This window comes from Polyodon spathula, chromosome 5, assembly GCF_017654505.1.
Source record: "Polyodon spathula isolate WHYD16114869_AA chromosome 5, ASM1765450v1, whole genome shotgun sequence".
In the NCBI taxonomy this organism is placed as follows: domain Eukaryota; kingdom Metazoa; phylum Chordata; class Actinopteri; order Acipenseriformes; family Polyodontidae; genus Polyodon; species Polyodon spathula.
The window spans coordinates 12681387-12705863 of record NC_054538.1 but is presented as its reverse complement, the minus strand read 5'-3'; the positions used below and the strand labels follow the sequence as shown (position 1 = coordinate 12705863).

The 24477-nt window shown below is 38.7% G+C and overlaps 1 protein-coding gene across 4 annotated transcripts in view; it reads right to left on the bottom strand.

Moving 5' to 3' along the window:
• Positions 1 to 711: 711 nt before the first annotated feature.
• LOC121315571 (otoferlin-like) overlaps positions 712 to 24477 on the bottom strand; it is a 97615-nt gene continuing 73849 nt past the window's right edge. For all 4 annotated transcript variants that reach the window (XM_041249778.1, XM_041249775.1, XM_041249777.1 and 1 more), the window contains 21 exons: positions 23796 to 23957; positions 22946 to 23065; positions 22436 to 22597; positions 20845 to 21007; positions 20337 to 20407; positions 19517 to 19546; positions 19065 to 19193; positions 18804 to 18873; positions 16954 to 17108; positions 15902 to 16036; positions 15100 to 15237; positions 14840 to 14967; positions 14482 to 14652; positions 13955 to 14115; positions 13358 to 13500; positions 12598 to 12686; positions 11515 to 11613; positions 5443 to 5684; positions 4569 to 4747; positions 4109 to 4209; positions 712 to 2246 (listed from right to left, as the gene is read on the bottom strand). In XM_041249778.1, coding sequence (XP_041105712.1) covers positions 2066 to 2246; positions 4109 to 4209; positions 4569 to 4747; positions 5443 to 5684; positions 11515 to 11613; positions 12598 to 12686; positions 13358 to 13500; positions 13955 to 14115; positions 14482 to 14652; positions 14840 to 14967; positions 15100 to 15237; positions 15902 to 16036; positions 16954 to 17108; positions 18804 to 18873; positions 19065 to 19193; positions 19517 to 19546; positions 20337 to 20407; positions 20845 to 21007; positions 22436 to 22597; positions 22946 to 23065; positions 23796 to 23957 — 2829 coding nt within the window. In that variant the 3' untranslated portion in view covers positions 712 to 2065. The remainder of the gene's footprint in view (positions 2247 to 4108; positions 4210 to 4568; positions 4748 to 5442; positions 5685 to 11514; positions 11614 to 12597; positions 12687 to 13357; positions 13501 to 13954; positions 14116 to 14481; positions 14653 to 14839; positions 14968 to 15099; positions 15238 to 15901; positions 16037 to 16953; positions 17109 to 18803; positions 18874 to 19064; positions 19194 to 19516; positions 19547 to 20336; positions 20408 to 20844; positions 21008 to 22435; positions 22598 to 22945; positions 23066 to 23795; positions 23958 to 24477) is intronic.

Genomic DNA, 24477 nt, shown 5'->3' with positions numbered 1-24477 from the left:
GCATCCTCTGCCCTATCCTTATACATCCAGCTCACACCCCGTGAAATGGCTGATAGAGTAGACATTTTTCTCCATATGCAGAGAACTATACGCTGGTCTTATATTAGGCTAAACACACATTTCAGTATCGGAGCAAACACTTATATCAGTGATAATATGGTAAGAAATGCTTTTTCAGCAGCTGTTTCGATGGTCATGAGAGTTTTAAAACCAAAAAAGAGTGGACATCTCTCTCATGCATTAAATCACTTCTCCTTTTACTCACACTGTTCAAATGTTCAAATAAATAATTACAGTTGCAAACAATGGTAAAGGTAGTAGTACTTCAGTTCCTGTTGTAATAACATAATAAACACCTTTCTGTATGTTCTGGTGTAGTGGTCATCTACTTAGTTCGTTCTTGAAAAAGCATTCTGAATGATGGATATGCCTTTTGTAGCTTTACCTTGTCTGAAAGTCTGACCAGTAGTAAAGGTTATTTAGTTTTATTGATACTGTTGAGCTGGCACCCAAGCTTTGCACACCCTTGACTGATAACCCTTTGTTTACCTGCCAGCATTAAAGATTATCTCACTGATTACCCCAGACATGGAGTAAATCATCAGTACAATAAACAGAAATAGCAGCAGGGCAGCCAGGAATCCCAGTAAGGGCTGCTTGTAGTTTCTCCAGACTAGAATAAAGACGATTCGCAAGGGATACAGACTGGTATTGGGGTGACTGTGAGACAGGCAAAGCATTTATTGATCATCATTTAATACAGACAAACAGCCAAAATAGAACACCAAATATTGCACACTGTAAAACTAAATTATAAATACAGACTTTTTTTTTTTTTTTTTTAAAACAAACAAAAAATAAGAGCAAACCAAATCCAATCACATACATAAATAAAATCAATAAATAAACAAAATTATGCTTAAACTACAAATCGTATATAACTACAATTCAAACAAGAGCAAAGTCTGTCTAGGGAACCGCACACCACAAACCATGACCGATCAATATTATATGGGAGTTTTACTGCAGGTTTTTTTTTTACTCTGCCTGAAACTGGCCCTTGAGAGACCATTAAGATTTCCCACGATAATACATGTTTTTTTGTTCGATTACTCCCGTTTTGTGTATGCTTTAAATACAAAAGGTGATAAAGCTTAGTGAACACAGGATGTTGCAGAATGAATGCCAACGCGCTTACATTGCTACCGGAAAAACTGGGTTTTTCCACTTTGACTTTCTTTCCACAATAACAATCACATTGCTTCTTGTGCATACATTCAGATGACAACTATAACAAAAAAGAAAACCCCTATCAAAATTAACAAGATAAGCAAAACTTAAAATACAGTGAGTGGCCTAGCCATGATTAAATCACACTTGGTGATTGGAGAAACACATTGGAATGTATCAGATTTAAGGTATCATGTGTGTTTATTTGTATGTTTGTTCATTACTGATTATATTTAAAGCACTGCCATTGAAGTGAAATGATGGTTTATTAATATGTAAATACCGATAACATGTGTTGAAATCAGCAGAAAGGAAAATCGACACCTTACATTTCAACATACAAAACCAGACCCTGTAAACATTTTTTTTTAAATTTTTTTTTTTTTTTTTTAAGTGTATGATATTGTTTGAAACTTTACCAATTTTTCCACATTTAAACTTGCATAAGAACCCAGCCCAAGTACTATAAGTGGTAAGAACGTCAAGTTGTGCAAGAACTGGAGAGAGCACGTTACTGCTACAAGTCTAGGCTGATTCCTGTGCGCGGTCTTTCCAGCTGTATAGAGTCGGTTGTTTGGGGTAAACAGAAAATGGTAGCTAGGTCTGCAAAATTCTTTTTATTTTTTTAAAGCGCATAAAAAGAACCAAAGTCAGTGCAGGGAGAGCAGTGTTACTGCCTTGTACAAAATCTATTCAGGGAAAAGTAGTTATGTTTTTGGTTATGACAATGTTAAAAACTGAAATTCCAGCCACAGTGAGTGTCCGTGGTGAGGAAGACTGGAATGCAGGGACGGGCACAGGATGATGAGAGGTGCCACCCATCGCTGCTGCCCGTTCACGCTCCCAGCAATTTCTTGACCATGTAGCCTGGCATGCTGTAGAGGAAGAGACCAAGCATAACCACCAGCAGCAAAGCAATCACAATCTTAATGATGAGCCACTTGTAGCGGGTGCAGACTAGGTACTTGATGGATTTAAGCGGGCTGAGGAACCAGAGGAAGGAGGTGTCGGGTCGGCTGTGCAGTGAAAGTTAAAGGAAAAAGAAGAAAAAAAAAAACAATTGAGAAATTGTTAGTGGTTACTAGACATTAAATACTTTAGCTAATATTGAAGATCACATTTTATACACCCTTCCCCCACTTTTGAAAAACAGCTATAGGATACCCATGAGATTGATTTTGAGGTGGATGAGAAACTGCCACAGCCTCAATCCCATACTGCACTGACTGGTAAAACAATTAGAGAATGTAAGTGAAAACAGAAAGTCCCCTACTCAGCCTAATGTATGCACATGTTTGTGGTCACCTGACATATAATTTGGTCCAGTAGACCTACTGGATGTAAGCTATGCAACTATTCAGCAACAAGCGACAAAGCAGAAAGACACCCTTGACATAACATAACCAGGGCATAACAGTGGGTGCCTGTGCAACCGGCTTCTCCTTCAAAGGAAAGGGCGCTCAGTCTCCAGTCCCTCAGGCGTTCCTTGGAATGGCAATATTTGCAGAAAACCTCCTGGACAACCTTGGTTTTGTATACAGTGTTTGTTTTCTTCAGATTATTATATGAAAACATGTAAATGATGGAAAATGCAATACTTTGGCAGACATTTGAATGAACTTTCCATTGATGTAAATCAGGAATACAATAAAAGAGGATACCGAGCGATCCTCAGCTAGAGCAGGTGTTGAGTTACAACATATAAATAGCCACTAAATGCAAACAAAACTACAATGATAAAACAGGCTGTACAAGGGAGTAACAGCAAGTAATCATTTTCACATTAAAAATTGAGTCAAAAAACTATTTAAGGATTACATACAAGCCTGTACATTAAATGTTTGAGTTATTTTCTGGTTTGATAATGTTATTAGTTGCGCTTTTTCTTTTCTCTTTGAGAATCTAGCTTAATGTTTTGTAATGCTTTCCCCTTTTCAATGTTTTTACACTTTTGTGTTACTGCCTGTTTTAAGACAAACAAAAAACAAGCAAAACCATGATACGACGGGAGCAACAGAACCACGAGACAGGTGAGAGACAGAGATAGAGAGAGATCGAGGGAGAGAAAGGGCTACCCTCTGGATTTCTCCAAAATTCAGGCTCCGAGCAGCTTCTTGACCAGGTAGCCAGGCATGGAGTAAAGGAAGAGGACCACCATGAGAAGCAGGAGGACCAAGGCTAGGATTTTCAGGATCAGCCAGCGGTAGTTGTGCCAGATGAAGTACCGGATGGACTTCAGCGGGTTTATGAACCAGATTAAGCTAGTATCCGGCCGACTTTTATTTTGAGAAGGGAGAGATATAAAGAAAGATGGAAGGGAGAGTGGACGTGGTGAAAAGGGAAACAGAAAGGAAAGCGGTTAAAAGATACAAAAAAGAAATGTGGGGAAGAAGAATACCAGGAAGAAAATAATGACCTTATTAATGAACAGAAATAAAAGTGAAGGATCTTAAAACACTAGAAAACTACTACTGGACTTATCATGTGTCTATAAATAAACCCATAGCAGCTTGGACACTTGTGTATTCAGTCGTATGCAATGTAGTTAACAGAGATGATGGTCAAAGGCTTCCCATAGGGAAGCTATTGGACTGAGATCTAGGCAAATAGTCAAGTCAAACCTCCATTCACACATCACAGGACCTAAATCTCAAAGTGAACCTTTTGGGACAAACCCCGAAACTGATTTTATTTGCAAACAGTATCTATCTTTTTAATATGTTTAATGTTCACCCTGTGATTTCAATGTAAACATTAATTATCTACAATGTTGGAGGGAAAACTTTCACCTGTTTGGCCTTTGGGGTGGGGGGTGGGGCTGTACCATGTGGCTCATGGCTGATTAAAAGAGCTGCAGTACAAATATAACGTGACTTACTTTGGTTTCTCCAAGGGCTCTGGCTCGTTACGGGCTAGACCGGCAGGGCTCTTCTCAGCTTCTTCTGCAGTTAACAGTTGGAGCTCTGCCTCCACTTTACCCTGAAATAACCCCACAAATGTATTTCACACAGTGCACTACAGGGAAAGGAACAATCATGCATACAATGTTAAATTAGGAGAAGTGGCTTAGTGGCTACAAAATCCCAAGCTCAACTAAGGATGATGACAAAAGTCACTTTGCTATAAAGTACTGTTTACTGTTAGTGCCTAATCATATTATTTAAAGTTGGGATTAACATTTAGGAAAGGAAAAATCTTCCTTCACAATAGGAATAGACAATTTTGTTTGTTTTATTTAGGAATTTCTTGTTCAATGTGTGAAAAAGGCTAAATTACAACTTAGCTTGCATAACCACTTCCTACATTCAGAGACTGGGAATTCCTGTGTGTTCCATTACCGTGAGTTCCATTTCATCATTCTCGTTCTGGGCTACAAAGGGCCACCAGCCCTTGATCCTTTTCTGTTTGAAGATGGACATAGTAGGCAGCTCCTGCTCTTTCAGCACCATGTCTATAGAGCACTGCTTTGCTGTTTTAGCCCCCCGAGGAAAGCGGTTCAGGTCCAGTTCGATCGCCCCTGCAAGGAGAAAAGATCATTTAAAATAAGAAATACTATTATACAAGTATATTCTGGATAGACTGACTTAGATGCAAAAAGCTTAACAAGGATGCCGCTTCACCATTTACAATGGTAGCAAAGTTAAAGGGAGAAATTCAGCCAAGTATAATTATTATGGGCATCATGTAGTCTCTTAATGTAGTCTCCCTCTTTCCTTTTCATAAACAGCTTTATTTTGCTTCTTGATTTTACACTATCAGGCCTGGCACCTAGAAATCTGCAGGCAATATGATATCATACCACCAAAACAAACTCCCAACCTGCTTCTTCAGCCAAGAAATCAGTTTGCTGCCCACCATTAATTCAGATTTATTTTGGAGAGATGTCATATTTGAAATCTGCAGCAGTTGGTGTATATATTTATAGATAGTTCTGGGTGACAAAAAAAATCAAAGGAATATACAGAGACAGATTTTTAGGGTTAAACCAAATTTTCAATTTTTGGCACGCCTACTCTGAATTATAATCTCACAAGCATTTGTATCTTTCTAGTGTTTGCAAATTACCTGCACAATTCTCCAATGAAACTTAGGGGAACTTTCTCCTGCTAGTTCTAGTCAAAGTGCCTGGTAACCTGGACCGTAAGCACCTTCCCCATGTTGTGAGATGAAGTCCCTCTAACACATTACTTAACTAGAAGAGCCAAGTCATACCTAGGAAGTCGTCAGCAGAAAAGTGATCCGCGTCCCACACTTGCAGGGTGAGCCGGGCGGGGATCTTATACTCAGTCTCATCCCAGGAGAACAGGGACTCCTTCTTAGACATGACAATCTTCTCCTCAGCACGCAGGTAGTCAAATGGAAAGATAAAACGCCAGTTGAAGTTTCCTTCACCAGTCAGTGAGTGGTAGTGGACATCAGTGTCCTGTTTGTCCTCCTGCTGTCCCTTCAGCCAGCTGATGGGACCGGAAATAACAAAAAAATCAGGGCGTGTTTCCACAAGCGCATTCATTGTAGGGGTGTGCTGATACTCATATTTCCAGAGTAACTGCCTTTAAGAAGTATTTGTCATCAGGTTTTAAATAAATCAAAACACACCTATTAATTAATGTGTTGATTTCAAAACAAGAAAAGCTATCCTTACCTCACCTTTACAATTAAGTACCAATCAATAGCAATCATTCTGCTTTGAGTGTTTGAAAAGCCGCCTGGAAGTGAATTTTCCTCTTATCCAGGATGCTAACATTTTTAATGCTATACTGCCAGACTGGGGCCGTGAACTGACAATGAAAATGTATTCAAAAACTAGCAAATGCAACTGATTTAAAAATCTTGCAAACGTGACCTTTCCTTTCCTTAAAGTGGAGCTGCTGCACTGGAAATTGGGATACGTATTTCTTTGAGGAGCTTAATCAGAGATAACGCTTTGCCCAGGACAATATTCCCATAATTAACCACCCAGCTGCTTAGTGCAAGCGAGTCCAAATTTGTCACTCCTGTGAGAATAGTGTGCCGGGGGTTCTCTGTGTATTTGCAGTCTCTCACGTCTTTTTGGCATGCTAGACTAAACGAATAAGCATTATATACACTCCTATAGTCTGCAGTTTGGTTTTTCAATGGCAGATGGCAGTAGTCGCTAAGAAATGTGCTTGACAGAAACTTCCCATACTTAGATAGCATAGCTGGGAATAAAATAAAACGGATGCCTGTTGCTTCAGAGAATGAGATGAGGGTTTTCTTTCTTTCTTGGTGTGACAGGGGTTGTAAGGAAACCCTCCCAGATTGGTACTGGTCAAAACAACTGATTTATTTATTGTATCTATACTTCACAGATAATAATACATATAACAGCGATACACACCCGTTCCTGAAACTGGAAGATACAGTATATGATGTGATAAAACATTTGCGACGCTAGTTTTCTGATGTATATGTGCTAGATAAAGATGTTAGCATTGCTAACAGTTTAAAGGGCATCTGCTTTAAAATCTATCACACAAAACTAATTTCTAAAAAGTGATATGACTGCACAATCACTCTTTGCGCACTGTAAGGCTGCAATATATATGTTATTTAAACTTATATAATGCTGCCTTTGGAAAAAACAAAATTATTTTGTCATTTATATTGTTATAATGCTACAATTGTAAACACATTGTTGTTATTTTATTATTTAAGTTCTATTGAAATAATATATTTCCATTTTTCATAATAACAATGTGTGTGTGTGTGTGTGTGTGTGTGTGTGTGTGTGTGTGTGTGTGTGTGTGTGTGTGTGTGTGTGTGTGTGTGTGTATATATATATATAATTTGATATTTATTGAAAACTGTCAATAAAAACCTCTTTGACAGGCTAATGAATAAAAAGTAGTCAGATTCCCCCAAAAATTTGGGTCGAAAAAGGTACAAAAGCTTTTGGCTTTAAATACCGAAATAAACGGGCAGCCAATTGAAAGTCTATGTGGTAAAGTTTTCTTTCCACTGATCCGATTCACATTTCTAAGAACTAAAGGAGTCTTCCAAATTTTAATTTGTTGGCGGTGGCAACGCCCGGAAATATCAATCAAACAAACTTATTGCTGTCCAAAGATATATTTTGTTATACAGTTTTAAATTAACAGCATTGTTGTTTGTTAAGGAACATTATAGTTATTAACAGGCCCAAAAATCTGCCCCCCAAAAATGACAGCTTTTAACATGGAAATTACCGAAATAAATGGGCAGCTCGGTGGTTAACTGTAGAGATGACACATTTCAAAAGAAACTAAGGAAAAGATTAGATTTCCTATCAGAAGTTTAAAATTAAACACGTTTTAGTTAGTTTGTTAACGACAGGTTCTATATTAAATAATACTGTCGAATTGTTATTGACTAATGCTCAATAATTGTGTAAACAAGGAAAACCGAGGAACTGCATTGTTTTGTGTTGAATAATTAACACGTTTTATTCCATTTAATTAACTAACAACTCCACATTTCTTAAAGGCAATTACTCAGAAAGTGGGAGTTTCGGCACACCCCTAACTCACTGGCCAGGCGTATTGCAACCTGACAGGTGTCAAACAATATTTTTGGAGACCGTAACATTTTTAAACGCAGGATTCCATATGGCTGAGATTTTATTCTGCAGCTTCTTTAAATATGAGGCCAGTGAGATACGTGAGGATTCCAGCCAGTGAGATACGTGAGCAGTATTGCCGGCACCTCCAGTCAGGATATGCTTAGTATTTTTTTTGGATGTATTTTTTTTTTTTTTGGTTATTTGGAAATTACTTTGTAAATGTTTTCATTTACATTGATCTACAGATGTTTCGTTGTTGTTTGACTCTGAATTTTTATTGAAAATGAATTGACTTACACAGACAGCTGACCATCCTCCTGTTAATCAGTTACAGTAAAAACATGCTGCCCCTATTCAGGAAGCTTTATCAAGAACATAAGGTCTCTAAAGAGAAAAGCAGTGGATTCCATACACAAGGACACTGGCTTTTACATGTATTCAGTAAGTACACAGTACTTCCACTTGTGAAAAAGTAAAAGTAAAAAATGTATTTGTTTTAAGAAGTAAGGCTTAGTGATTAAAATGCATTCTGTTTGCCCACACTGCAATGCAGACAAGCAGCTCTTATTGTAAATCTCAATGCAGCAGAGTTGTTTTGTTAGAATTAACATGCAATAGAAACCAATGTTATATCCTCTTCAGTACCTCACACAGTACGAAATGCATTCCACAGGCACCCAGAGAAGTCTGAAGAGGATATTAGTTCTGCTATATATATATGCACAAGCCAGCCTTCATGACAAGCTGGTGAAATCATTTGAAAAAGGAAACAGCATACGACTGTCAAAATGCATTTTCAACTTTTATAGTGATTTCGGTTGGGAAAACTATATTGTCGGCAGTAGGTTGCAGCAATTACAGTTAACCAGTTTATTTGTTTGATTTACACTTACGTTTTTGTATTACAGTAATATTTTGTCTATTGTGATGGTCTTTATATTTCTAGAATCCACAACAAGCAAATAATAAAAATACAACCATATACAGCATTTGTAAATACATTTCTTAAAGTCTGAAATGCATTTTAGAACAAACATGTACTGTAAGGGGCTGTTTCGTTTTATTAATGAGGATGACTTTTAAGCAGATTTTGACCAAAGCGGATGGCTGTATGATAATGTGACAATAGTGCTAAAATCAGAGATGAAATCAATACTGTTAAAATCAGAGATTAAATCAATACTGCTAGAAACAGAGATTAAATCAAAGTGACTGAATGCATGTAGAAAGGAATATATTGTGTTCTGAATACTGAGCAAATAAATAATCCAGTTAAAATGTCCATACATGCTCTATACGCACTTTTTATTTAATCATCTGGAGTTTAATAAAAAGTGTATGCAAGTGATCCATGCTTGTAATGCTTTCATGCAAGAGGAGAATACAAATACCCACTCCCTTAAGACTTCATGTCAAGCAAGATGAATGATAAGCAAATAAGACCACACCAATTAAACCTATACCCTGTTTCTTTCTTCAAGTGATGAATTATGTATGTGTGTGTGTGTGTGTGTGTGTGCGTAATATATATATAGGATATTAGTATAAACGCAAATGTAAACGCAACATGTAAAGTGTTGGTCCCATGTTTCATGAGCTGAAATAAAAGATCCCAGAAATTTTCCATATGAACAAAAAACTTATTTCTCTCAAATTTTGTGCACAAATTTGTTTACATCCCTGTTAGTGAGCATTTCTCCTTTGCCAAGATCATCCATCCACCTGACAGGTGTGGCATATAAAGAAGCTGATTAAACAGCATGATCATTACACAGGTGCACCTTGTGCTGGGGACAATAAAAGGCCACTCTAAAATGTGCAATTTTGTCACAAAACACAATGCCACAGATGTCTCAAGTTTTGAGGGAGCGTTCAATTCGCATGCTGACTGCAGGAATGTCCACCAGAGCTGTTGCCAGAGAATTTGGCAGTACCTCCAACTGGCCTCACAACTGCAGACCACGTGTAACCACGCCAGCCCAGGACCTCCACATCCGGCTTCTTCACCTGCGGGATCGTCTGAGACCAGTCACTTGGACAGCTGATGAAACTGTGGGTTTGCACAACCGAAGAATTTCTGCACAAACTGCCAGAAACCATCGCAGGGATGCTCATCTGCATCCTTGTCGTCCTCACCAGGGTCATGACCTGACTGCAGTTCGGTGTCGTAACCGACTTCAGTGGGAAAATGCTCACCTTCGAGGATGAGCGGTTTGCTGATGTCAACGTTGTGAACAGAGTGCCCCATGGTGGCGATGGGGTTATGGTATGGGCAGGCATAAGCTACGGACAACGAACACAATTGCATTTTATCGATGGCAATTTGAATGCACAGAGATACGGTGACGAGATCCTGAGGCCCATTGTCGTGCCATTCATCCGCCGCCATCACCTCATGTTTCAGCATGATAATGCACGGCCCCATGTCGCAAGGATCTGTACACAATTCCTGGAAGCTGAAAATGTCCCAGTTCTTCCATGGCCTGCATACTCACCAGACGTGTCACCCATTGAGCATGTCTGGGATGCTCTGGATCGACGTGTACGACAGCGTGTTCCAGTTCTCGCCAATATCCAGCAACTTCGCACAGCCATTGAAGAGGAGTGGGACAACATTCCACAGGACACAATCAACAGCCTGATCAACTCTATGCGAAGGAGATGTGTCACGCCACATGAGACAAATAGTAGTGACTCCAGATACTGACTGGTTTTCTGATTCACGGCGGTACTATTTTTTTTACGGTACCTGTGACCAACAGATGCATATCTGTATTCCCAGTCATGTGAAATCCATAGATTAGGGCCTAATGAATTTATTTCAATTGACTGATTTCCTTATATGAACTGTAACTCAGTAAAATCTTTGAAATTGTTGCATGTTGCTTTTATATTTTTGTTCAGTGTATATATATATATGTGTGTGTGTGTGTGTGTGTGTGTGTGTGTGTGTGTGTGTGTGTGTGTGTGTGTGTGTGTGTGTGTACTTCTATTAAACGCCTCTGGCATCTTCCTCAGCTTCAATGACAATGACAGAGACCCGGCGTTTAATAGAGACCCGACGTTAATGTACGATATTTGCCAGCAGACCCGGCGAGTATCTGAGCCCCGGCAATTATTAGAAGTTTACGGTATACATTATATTGCATCACTTTGGATGTATAATAATTGCTTGGAATTATTATATTGTTATTTATTGACTATGTTCTACTTAGGTCTCTCAAAAAAACCCATAAATATTGTATACATATCGTACATAAAACTGGTGCTGGTTTTTGGTTATTATGCTTGATGTTATGTTGTAATAGTTGTTTCTATTGCTCTCTCATTCTGTATGTTAGCTCAACTCAATTCTGACTATGTGAACCCTAACTGATTAAGAAAAAGTACTTGAAATCCACCAATTATTAAGTTAAAAAAATATATGTATATATGTATGTCATGTGGGACATCTCCCAGCTAAAATGTTAATGCTAAAATGATAAAGGGGAGAAGGGGGAAAGAGCCATGCAATGGAGTCATCATTACCCCTGACATAGATGTCAGACATCTTCTCTCCTGTCATGAAAGCATCATCTTCTAATACTACTTCATCAGTGTTCCAAATAATAACACACAGCTCATAACTAGACCACAGCACAGCAACAGAACAGAAAGATGGAAAGGAAACAGGGTTATTTACACACTCTTCAGGCACACTGAAGGGCTGCTGTGCCCGTACATACCCCCGTACAAAAATGTCACTGGATTTTTCTCCAGTGAAGTAATCATCGTCTTCCAGAATTACCTCGTCTGTATTCCAGATAATAACTCTTAGTTCATATCTGGCAAGGAGGAAGGGACACAAGGTCAGAGCACAGACCACCTCGACACCATGAGGAATTCTTTTGTTCTATATCTCAGGTATTCTCTACTAATTCAACAAGCCCTGGCATCAACATACACAGCATCTCAATAGAACAAAGTCCACATATCTGATAAAATGTTACATATATTTAAATAACTGTTAGAAATTTTACAGTGCAATAACTTTACAAACATTTAACACTTACCAGCCAGGTGGAATTTTATAAAATAACATCTATTTAGAATTAAGGGTCCACCCTTACATATCAATACATTATACCTACAAAAAGCTCAGAGGTAAACAAGACACAACCTGCCCTCCCACAGGCCTGTATTCATAAACTGGCAGCTTCAATGGGAGAACTTCAATTTTGTAACTTGGCCCTTGAAAGGTGATTTGTAGTATTACTCTGTTTAGTTATTTAGTTATTTAACAGAAATAGAAGAAAAAAGGTAAATTCTTAACAGACTCCAGAGAAAACCAGGGGATGCCAAGAAGACCAGCGACCTGGGATCTCAAAGTGTGTGCAAGGAGGTACAAGGCTCTCAGCTGTACAATGCCCTGTAAGGACTGTGCTCTTCTATATTTGGGTCCAATGATCATTTTAAATATTCGAAGAACAATATTGGGATGCACAAAGATTGGAAATCAGTGAAAAAATGGGTAACCAAGGTGATGGAAAATAGGGAAGATTTGGGATATAGCATTTCCTGGATGAAATACTAGAGGGGTAAAAATGGTAAAGCCTGGACTTCTAAAAAAAAACAAAACAACCCTTGTCATAAACCCTATATGTATCCACTCTATGAGACATGGCTACAATTTTACACCTGGGAAAACAATACTGACTGTGATCAAACTTCCTATTTTCAATAAGATCTGAGCACGTCCACCCTCCTGGGTACAATCATGCGATCCTGCACCACCTCCCTTCCTAGTCCATTGATCTCATGAAACCTACTTCTTTGGTTTCCTGGGTGAGATGTCAACGGCAGGCCCTGGCGCTGGCATATCCGTGGGGAACATGTCCACCCACATCTCAATACGCCCCTGCAGAACAATCAGAAAAACATTCAGATACTTCAGACTCAAATGCAGCTCAAATCAGCTCATGTAAGCTTTACATACTCTGTAAGGGGAGAATCATTACTTTTTTGCATATGAAGCCACAATATTCTGTGCAGCATTACTAAACATAGACAGCAAACAATAGGACTGTCAGGACTCATATGTGCAAAATACATAAAGTATGAGAAAGTATATGAACGAGAGGAGGCCATTCGTCCCATCTAAGCTCATCCAGTTTCTAGTAGCTGATTGATCTCAAAACTTTGTCAGTTTGGGTTTTAAAGGATCTAAAGTTATTCTGCCTCAAAAACACTAGGAAACCCATTCCATACCCTCACCACTCTCTGTGTGAAGGCGTGTCCTCTGGTAATGGTTTCTGTACTGCGCTTAAAGTATTGGTTAGTGTTAACTAAGTCAATTCCTTTTAAGGTTTTAAAGACTTCAGTTATGTCCAATTTAATTATTCTTTACTTAGGCTATACAAATTCAGTTTGCTCAGACTTTACCACACTATAAACAACAGAAACACACAACTTGCCCCCCGATCTTCATTTATAATTCATCATAATTAAATTCCAATGTGTATTTTTTATTTTTTTACTGAGGTTCATGAATGCAAACAGCCCGGATTCCCCAGGTTGAGGGTACCCTACCTGCTCGATCCCTGGCTTTTCAGGGTTGTAGAGAGGCCTGGTCTCCACATGCTCTGGAATCAGTTTACAGCCGACGCGAGGGATGTCCTCCCAGTGCTGGAGCGCAATCAGGGCCAGGTGCTCATCTGTCTGCTTCTTCAGCCCTGCAGGCAAATAATCAATACTGTGTGAGGAAGCACCAACAGTGTACCTACCTTATACGCTGATATGTGAAAAGCACAGTAATAAATAGAAAATACATACAGTGCTCCCCATTTATAAGGCAGATCGTTATACTGCGGAACAGGTTATAAAGCAGTATGGTCACGGCTCCCATTTGCCCCATGATGCAATTATACTAACACTAGTAGTCTTGTTATAAGGCAGAACACAAACAGCACGGCCTCTTAACTATGGCTCCAGGCTATAGCAATATAAAGGGGGAGCACTGTACATACAAAAACAGGTTCAAATTATCATTTTAACAGGGGAATTTTTGATGGGTTTTTTAATTATCTGCACTGTATTATTAACTTTAGTTTCCAGATGAAACTTATTTTTGAAACATGATCCTACAATAAAACCAAAGTTAACTAACAGACTAAACACATTTTGTACCGTTTTCGTCTTCGAGCTCACTAGGTCCCAGGAACACCCTGTTTGCCACTTTAAGTCTCCCTACTGGTCCATAGTGAGGTCCGTCCACCTTGCCCTCTTTACAGAGCTTTGCCAGGATTTGGGTGGGCTTCATGGGGTCCCTCCAGGTATTGTATCCATGGCTAGGAACAAAACACAGTGTTGTAAGTGGGGACAACAGCAAAGGCTAATACAGAAAGTGTGCCCCAAGCTCAGTCGAGCACCACATACTACATTGCGTTCTCAAAATTAACAATTTACTGGAATACATATGGTTATCATTTTTGGATTCTCCACCTCAACAAGTCATTTTCTACTGACTACATGCTGGGTACCAGCTGGTTAGCAAACTGAAATGCACAACAAATTGATTTCACCACCAAGCCACCATCTGAGAGCTGTGAAAAATGATTTCAATTTTCCACTAGGTGGCTCAGGAGTAAGAGGTTTTAAGCTGTCGGTATGGAAGCATGAGCACAAGTAAAAGGTCTTTGTGACGCATCCCTCACATGGAATAAGTCTGTGCGATGCCGCAGTTTGCCCTTTGCTTGCTGTAGAATCGATTCTCCAGGTCAATCTTTGTTTCCCCAATGAGATCGTCAGATCCAACTAAATCCCAGTCAACGATAGAGACTGTTAGCATGGACTCCATCGGGAAGGTGGCTTCAATATCGAAGGACCTGAAAGAGAAGAAAACTAAATTCAATCATTGCTTACAACAGGGTTTTTCACCAAAAACAAGAAATTCAATTACATATGATAAATCTAAATGATACTGCTCAGAACTTTGAATCTTTCACCAAGATTTATCAAGTCTAGTAGTTTTATAGTTTGACCTCTTTCTCTATTTAGCTGAATATTACTTACTTTCCAAAAACAGGGTTTAGCTGTTTAGAAATGTAGTTTTCTTTGTCTCTGATTTCAGTTTTCCCCAGTTTGATAACAATATATGGGTCAGCTTTTCCATTGATGTCAGCAGGGTGCAGATCTGTGGCCTGTAAATGAAAATAGAATGTTAATCTGTAATTTAAATTTATTCTAAATGTACAGAGACATATTTGTACAACTAAAGAATAAGACGTGACATTAGTGATTTCGATAGAAATAAAAGAAAAAGTAGCACATACCTTGACCACGTACACTCTGACTAGTACGTTGACTAGATCGTTGCTTGGGATTCCTTGGAACATGCCAAAGTTAGGGTCAAAGCCAACCTCCTTGGTCACATCCTCTGGAAGTGGGACTTTATATACACACAGAGAGCCCTGCATTAAAGATAGACCACAGGTCAATATTCATGGGGTCATGGCACTTGTTGCTCTTTGCCTATTCCCAGCCATGTTGGTATTTTGCCTGCAACTAGAAGCAACAGTGTTCTAGTTATATGCTGAAGTAACACAAGTACATGCCATTTGTTTAAAAAAATGTATGAATCTTTCATGTAAGCATTGGTTAAATTAATTAAACAACTACAACCTGCTTTAACCTTAATGCTGCAGTATCTAAATTGGTCTATAGGATGGACATGTAGATTGGATGGATTATGATCAAATTCTCTTAGACCCAATAGTACCCAAATGAAATTGTACAGTTCTTGATAGGTGATACAGGGTGAGGTCACTTTATTTAGTAATATATTAAAAGGATCTGAACCACTGGATGTCTTGCAACCTGTGCAGTGTTTAATGCCCACAGCATAGTTATGGGCAGCAGCAGAGTTTGAAAGGGGCGTGACCGATTCAACAGATCATCTGTATTCTTGAGAGCAACCACAGTACTTTCAGGACCAGTGTACCGTGGCAAAGAATATCTGCTGATGAGTTATAAAATATTAAAGAAGTACGGAGCAAGCAGAGTGTAGTATAAGGACTGTAAAAGCATGGTAAATCACAGACAAGTTTGGCAAAGCATGGTATACATAAAACTCGCCTTGTATCTTCCAACAATCCTTTCATCATCTGTCACGTTGTCATCGTCATCTCCGATCTTTCCTCTGTACAGGTTGAATATGTGCAGCCAGTCCTCAAAGTTATCACATTCCTCCTCCAGTTCTTTGTTGTACACCTGGGATGATGCAGACACAAGCAAGTGGCTCTTACACATCTCATGAGCTGCAATGATTCCTTAACCCATTAAGTACCAAACTAATATTTATTGGAAAAATATCTGAACTCAAGCTGTATTTATGTAATTTGGTACATTCTAAATCAATATTTCTTCACAGAAAAAAAAAATGTAATTCTTAGTTTCATCCCATTTTGAGGACAGTCAGAGACGTGCCTGTAATGAGACCTGTGAAATTTCATCCCGGACATGAAGCTCTACAGGTAGAACATTGAGCTTTATTATCACTGGGTAGGAAAACAGTTTTAGGCTTCCATTTCTTATTTTACATTGAGGCGTCATTAAAACCATCTAAAAGGACTATATTTTCAGAATTAGCAGTCACATTTATTTTTTAAGTTTTGCAGTTATCTATCATAACAATATAAAGAAAAAATTAAAATAACAGGTAAAAATGCTGCAAAAAAAAAGACAAAGTAACCTGTCCTCAAATGAGGCCAATGCTGCTTAATGGGTTAATGTGGTAACTTCTTGTAGAGAATATAGGTCACCAATTCTTCACTGCTTTCTACTGTATGTACAGTACTATTTGCCTTTTCTTTTCACACTGAACTGCAATTGGACAGTGAGGTAAATACCTAAAGGAATGTTTTTTGTTTCCTTTGTTCTGTGATTTCTGACATTTAGTTTTTCTGTGAGGAACTTACTACAATATACCAGTGTCTTTTCTTTTTTTTAAAATAAAGTTTGGTTGTATTTTAAGCTTGTGGAAACAGCCAAACATTAGGGGACTAAAAGAGAAGAAATATACTTGGAGGATATATTTAGAATTTTAACATGATTAAGTAAAAATTTATTAATGCTATATATTCATAATATGCGTTTTTATCAGATTTATGTCAACTAAGAGTACTCACCTGTAGCTCATCGACCTTCTGCTTGTTGTTTAGCTTCTCCAACAACTCAGCTTGTTGCTGCTTCTTCTTCTTATCCTCCTTGGAGCTTTTACTCTTATCCTTGCTCTTCTCCTTTCCTTTTGAGCCTTTCACATGAGATTCATCAAGTTTGATCTCTGAACACAAAGATGGGAGCAGTGGGCAGGGAGCAGGAACAAAGCACTTTAAGCATGAATTCCACATGAAAGTTGACATGTATTTTGGTTAACAGGCCAGAATAATACTGTACAAGTGAGGTATTATAATAGCAGCTGAATACCTTGGTACCTTGTTTGTTTATTTTATCTTTAAAAAAGCTTTACCAAGACATGGTGGTCTACTGAGACATTCTTAACATCTCCTTGTCAATGTAATCATAATGCTGAGTTTATATTTTTGATATTTTGAATCAGTGTTCCTTACTAATTCAGATGTAGCTTCCACTTTGAATAGCTACGTTTTTGCAATGCTGAATTGTATTCTCTCACTTAAATATTCCCTTCAACAGCTCAGGAAAACTGAAAGTCAGTGGGTTTCCTCTGATCCCATGGCTAACCCAACTGTCTTTTTACACTCAGGAGGACAAAGGCCAGTGTCCTCTTGAGCTCACCAGGCGTCTGGCCAGTAGGGGCCTCTCTAGCGAGGTGGGAAAAAAATGTCCCAGCGGATTTTGCCTCCCAGACACGTGGAAGCATCACATCCAATGTGATGCTCCCTGTGGAACTCACAGAGAAGATAACTTTGTAGATTTAGTGTTAACTTTCTTCAGAACGATTTTTTGCTAATTATTTCTCCTCTTTTTAAATGTGCCATTAGATTCCTTCTTGGCACATGCAGTAGCTTTCTGATTAACCTTTTAATTGTTGTTGCTAGAACCACATGTTATATGGCACCATCAAATTTATCTACAACCAAAAGTTATTACATTTGTTTTTTTAAGCCAACTTTCATGGTAGCTAATAGCCATGCTGATTACACATGAGATCAAGGAAACAATGTGTGCAAAAGCAAGACAGACAGCACTAGTCTTAAGCAGATGAGATACAGAGACATGAATGCTAAATAAACACTGCATCAGTTTGTGACCAAAGGTGTTGACAAACATACCTAACCATATGTGGCAGCGTCCTCTGCCCCTGTGTGTATTTTGTGTTATATGTTGCATGTGGTATGCTCATGTTGGTGTATAGGTATTGCTGCATGAGATATAAATGGGTCTGTGTAGCATGAGTGATTTAAAATATATAGCTGTATTTAGGCACGGGGATTGCACTTCACTTCGCGTGCATTTAAAGTATTTAATAGTGAGCAGGGGGTTGCACAAATTAATTCACGGGCTGGGATTCAAGTGAATAATTAATTAGTAATTGAATCCCGGCACAACAGTATATATAGATGCAGTTTCACTCACTCGGGGTTGGGTGTTCAGGGTGAGAGAATGGGTGAGAAAGTCGGGAGTAAGCTTTAAAATAACAATGGCCATGCGTGCTGAATTAGAGCAGCACGATACTTGTTTGTTTAGCGTTCATCCCGTTTTGTTACTGTCTGTTTTGTTTAGTTTTAGTACTTTTTGTTTGTCTATTTATTTTGGCCTAAAGTGCCGTGCGCTGTTTTTATTCAACGTTTTATTTTTCTGTTTGTTTATTAAACGTACTGAGCGCCACAGCGTCTCAGTTTCAACCCCAGTACTGCCTGTCTCTGCATATTCCTTTCTGGCCTGACATCACCCTACAGCCAGCCTGTTCACACCATATAATCCCAAAGATCATACAGATGGATAAGCAGTAACTTGAGGACGTTTTTCTCAATGAATCTTCTTTAATTATCTGTACCCTCTGCTGCTATCTCCATGTCTTCCTTCTCTTCTGCTTCAGCAGCAGCTGCTTCTTGTGCCTTCAGTTTCTGTAAAACAGATGCAGATGTAATTAACGTACAGTGAACTTTTTCTACCCCCTGTTTCTCCTTGTGAGGTGATACTGTCCTGAAAATATATTTTACAGAGCTTGTGTGGGACGGGCATGGATATAGCTTGAGAGAAGCCAGTTTTTAATTGAATTGGTACACTAGCAGCTGGTCTGAGGTAAAAGACTCACTTCTGTCATGGTCTCAATGGAGGCAAAATATTTGGACCACCAGTCCAGTATGCTTTCATCTGCCTCCTCCTCCTCAGTCTCCTCGCCTTTCTTTTTTTTCTTTTTCTTTTCCTTCTTGTTTTCTTCAGGCTACAGGTAGAAACCAAAAGAAACCTTGGTGAGGAGTAGTGGCAAAGCTAGGTCGTGTACGAGTCTGAGCGGCTATGGATACAAATCCTCTAAGGATGTCACCACACAGCTATAATACATGCAGTCTTATTTACTATGCTGTGTGGAGACATTCTGAGATTTTATATATATATATATATATATATATATATATATATATATATATATATATATATATATATATATATATATATATATATTATATTTTTATAATAAGGTTACAGTCGTACTGTCAGCATGACAATAAGACACGCTAAAGTTCTTCTGTGCATTTCAAGACTTACCACATCAACTTTAACAACAGCATCAGAGGTCTGAGGTGAGGATCACACAAAAACAAAACAGAATTAAATAAATGAAGTGCTGCAAAGCAATAATAATTACACAAACACAAATCATCACAAATCACACAAGGCATCATCACATTAAAAACTAAAGTGTACGAATATTGCATGCTTTTACAAATAAAGAAATACTGTACATTCTATAGTAAATGATCCTTTGTCAACTATTTCCTTTGAAATCTATATGTGTATATATATATATATATATATATATATATATATATATATATATATATATATATATATATATATATATATAATTATGCAAATAAATTACTTCAAATTTTAAAAAATGAATTGCAATCATTATAAATAGTTCACACCGCGACCCTGTAAAGGATTAAGCAGTTAATGATAATGAATGGAGGGGATGGGTAAATGGTTCAGAGTTAAGTTGCTCTGCAATAGAGCTGCATTCATTATTTCCTATAGCTTGTCTCTATGCTATTATTCAGATACATGCAATGTTTCTTGCAATGTTACTGTAAGTGTACCTTGATTTCCACTGTAAGTGTCAGATTTAGCTGAAAGCAGGTTACAGACAGTTATGGGTATAAATGTATTTTATGAAAGCATATTTGAAGTGATGGATGAGGAAATGTGAATGCGACTCATTAATGGAGCAACAACATTCAGTACCACTCAAAATGCTTGCTAGCTTACTAAACAAATGAAATGACATTTGAAGCTATTTCCTATTATTTTATGAAATAATGCCAAAAGAAAAGCCACACTGTGAATCAAAGCACTGAGGTCTTACGGAGTCCAGCTTGACACACGTTTCCATCTTCTTGATAGGGGGCTCGGGCTCCATGTTCACAATTATTTCACCTGTGGAACGAGAGTACGGTTTGTCAGTGCCAGACAGCTACTCATCAGCTTAGCTGGATAGGCCAGGACAGGAGGCCACGAGTACAGGATAATGGGAACAGAGAGAGAGGAGAGAAGGGAGAAAATACCGAAAAAAAAAAACTGTCGAAGAGTGACGGAAAGTCTGGACAGGACAAATGTAAGTTAAAATTGAGCAAGGAAAGTTGGAAAACATTCTTGTAGATGTCTCACACAGCTAGTAAAAAAAGGAAAATAAAGATGACCTTTTTTAATTGAACATAGTTGCAAATTATCAATTCCTTTTTGCTTAGTACTTCCAGCGCTGTACACTATATGAGAGTGCATGGATGTTACAAGGAATATGTGTTATAAACTCCCAAAGCTACTCCAGGAAGGTTTCATCCCCCTGTACTACACACATTCTTGTTATAGCATACCTGCAGTGGACCAGTTGCTCGCCGTCTTGTCTGGAGGCCTGTAGATGAACTTGCGGAGAGAACCAACTGCGTGTGATCCCACCAAGGTGTACCTCCCAAAGGCACGGCAGTCCACCACTCGAATGTTCAGAGGAGGGTGAAGAAGCTCATTCTCTGGGAGGTCCTGTTTTTAGTTAAACAAAAGGAAAGAATGAATACAGAGTAGCACACTGGTGATGAGCACTGGTGTGCAAGTCATGACATGGATCACATGGTCACTTGCAGAAAGGTGTGGAGTGTGATGTGAAGTAGACCTATCACTTGTTGTGTACAGAGGGAACAGATACAAGCAATAGGAAGAAGCTGATTTCGAAAGTGTTTTGCAGTATAGAAACCTAGAAACAAACCATAGTTGTTTTTGACTAAACCAGTGCTAGAAACAATATTTAATGTTGATCACCCTTTTGTGTTTATTTATGTGACTGGGATGTGAACCAGCACCTTCAAGGCTCAGAGTTCACTGTTCAGCATTATTGCTGCGCCAAATGGCCTAGCACTCCATTACTGGAACAGAAACAAAAGGGATACGTTAACCTGTGCTATACTTCCTGCAATACCACTTGTCCTCCACTAGGAGGGGTACATATACAGTATGCACTGGTGAGCATCCATTACAGCACAGTATATTTAATCTGGTATTTTATTTATTTATTTTTAGTTGTTGCCAACTATTTTTAGGCTCAGCTTGCCGCTACCACCCCTGTGCTGACTCGGGAGCGCCTATTGAGCGCTGCCTCTTGGGAACTCCCATCCATGGTCGGCTGTGGAATAGCCCAGACTTGAGCTGGCGATGTCCAGCCTATAGGGCGCATCCTGCACTCACGCAGAGCGCTTTTACTGGTTTCGCCACTCGGGAGCCCCGAATGTATTTTATTTTTTATACAGAGAACCTGAACTAGATTTTCTTCCCAGTCACACACCATGGGCCTACGTACTGGCTATAGCCAGATGCTTAGATTTTACAATAAGAAATTAAAGATAAGAACATAAGAAAGTTTACAAACGAGAGGAGGCCATTCGGCCCATCTTGCTCGTTTGGTTGTTAGTAGTTTATTGATCCCAGAATCTCATCAAGCAGCTTCCTGAAGGATCCCAGGGTGTCAGCTTCAACAACATTACTGGGGAGTTGGTTCCAAACCCTCACAATTCTCCGTGTAAAAAAGTGCCTCCTATTTTCTGATCTGAATGCCCCTTTATCTAATCTCCATTTGTGACCCCTGGTCCTTGTTTCTTTTTTCAAGTCAAAAAAGTCCCTTGGGTCGAAATTGTCAATACCTTTTAGAAATTTGAATGCTAGAATCACATAGCTGCGTAGTCTTCTTTGTTCAAGACTGAATAGATTCAATTATTTAAGCCTGTGTGCACATGACATGCCTTTTAAATCTGGAATCATTCTGGTCGCTCTTCTTTGCACTCTTTCTACAGCAGCAATATCCTTTTTGTAGCGAGTTGACCAGAACTGAGCACAATATTCTAGATGAGGTCTTACTAATGCATTGTAAAGTTTTAACATTACTTTGATTTAAATTCAACACTTTTTCACTATACTCACAACTTCAAACCACTTGACAAGGGTGCTGAAGTTGGGGTTTTTCTTGTAGTTTTGGATGACAACTGACTGGACCCCCTTCCCTGCACACTCAATGTCCACTCGGGGTCTGTCCACCTGGGCCAGGTTCACTCTCTTCAGGTCTCTCAGACCCCAGAATAACACCTGTCGATAACAGAATGGTTTTAGTTAAGCTTCACCTACTTGGCTGTTTTTCTTTTCTTAACACAAAACCATCTCAGTGTTAAAACTATTCTCTAAATCTTCTGTGTCCATTATGAAAGACTGTTTATGGTATAGTTTTCCTTATTGAGTATTTATTCATTGTTTCATAAAATCAAATACCGATAAGTATGTTAGTTGTTAATATTATTTTTGTATTTTTTTATTATGATGTCTAACCACTGCAAACTTGCAAACTAGACACTATTTAGTTGCTTCTGTTGAAAGATGTTGTGTAAATATAATTGCACAAACTATTCACAGGCGCAGTCGTTAAGAAAACTTTCTCACCTCAATCCTGTACTTGCTCAGGACTGGCCGGATGCCCACAGGAACTGGAAGAATGGGACCCCTCTCTGAATCAGTGGGGCCGTCAATGGGAGGGAGATTGGCCTTTCCAGCAGCCCCAATCTAAAAAACATTTGGAAAATGCGTCACTGTCTTTTTTTTTTTTATTTTATTTTTGAGCTTATTTCTAAATCTCCCAATTGTGATGTCAGATATACAAACATTTGAATACAATTCACACAATCACAAAGGATGATGAGGATGATGAGATGCGCAAAAGGGACACAAGAAAACAAGACAGAAATCACAGCAGAGGAGAACCTTTGAGGAAGAATGGAGAAACTAGAGACAAGAAGAAAGATGAGCCTGCCCTTTCCTTCCAGTCATTAAACACAACCACCATGATCAGCAAAGTCCAAAAATATATCTGAATACATTTCCCTTTGTTATTCACTGATCTTAAACAATGTTCGTTCAGTTTTTATCAGTGGAATTTTTTCTCCCCATTTTTCCTCCACAGCATGTTTACCTTATTAAACATGTTAGCTACAGCTGGAATAATTCACAACCCTTTCATGTCTTGTACATCTGCAGGCCTGGGTGTAAATTCTGCTGTGGTCACTGGGGAAATGAATTTGGTGATCTCAACTGAGCACCTAGTGGATTTTCTCCACATCACATTTCCACCATTTTTGCGCAACTGACAGATTATAGTGCTTATGTGCTTGTAGGAGCAATTCAAATGTATGGATTGTTTCTTACTAGTTTCAAAACATTCCTGTTGAAAATACCAGCGCACGCTACACTGGGGTAAAAGCACTGGGCCCGTGGTGCAGCATAGAGAGCGGGTTACCTGGAGGAGCTCGAATGCTGCTAGCAGTTCTCCAGCGATGCAGTTCCCCCGGTAGATCTGGTAGTATTCTAGCTGAGGGGGGAAGCGTGGAGGTCCATAGTGCTCGTCGGACATCTTTGTTATGGGCTTGGCAAAGGTTCTGCCAATGAATTCAGCTTTTCCCTAAAATAAGATATAAGGCAACTGATAATGATGCTTAGTAGTACTGAAAAAAACAAAAAAATTCAAAACAAACAAAACAAAAAAAGAAAAATTATGTACCAACTGTAAACTCCTTGGCAAGTGGTAATCCATTATATTTATTTGATAATGATAATAAGACGAGGAGATAGCATCATTGAGGGTAAGTATGATCTCTAAATAAAAGATTACTTTAAATTATGAATTCAGAGCTGTTTGAAAATAAAATTGAAGACTGTCACACGGGCCTGCCACACTCACAAATAAATGACATTTATCAAAGTAAATCAATTCAAATAAAGGCCACCAGGTGAAAGTGTGCACCTCCAGGGTTACCATTAAACAGAAAACCAGCCATAACTAAGGAAATGTACTGTATATAACCTTGAGGGCTAATTGATTTTCAAAGACCAGGTATAGGGATACAAATGACAGCACCCCGTTATTGGAAAATAATATTGTGGTGGATTCTTTAACGTTGGTTCTAGATGTCTAATAAGAA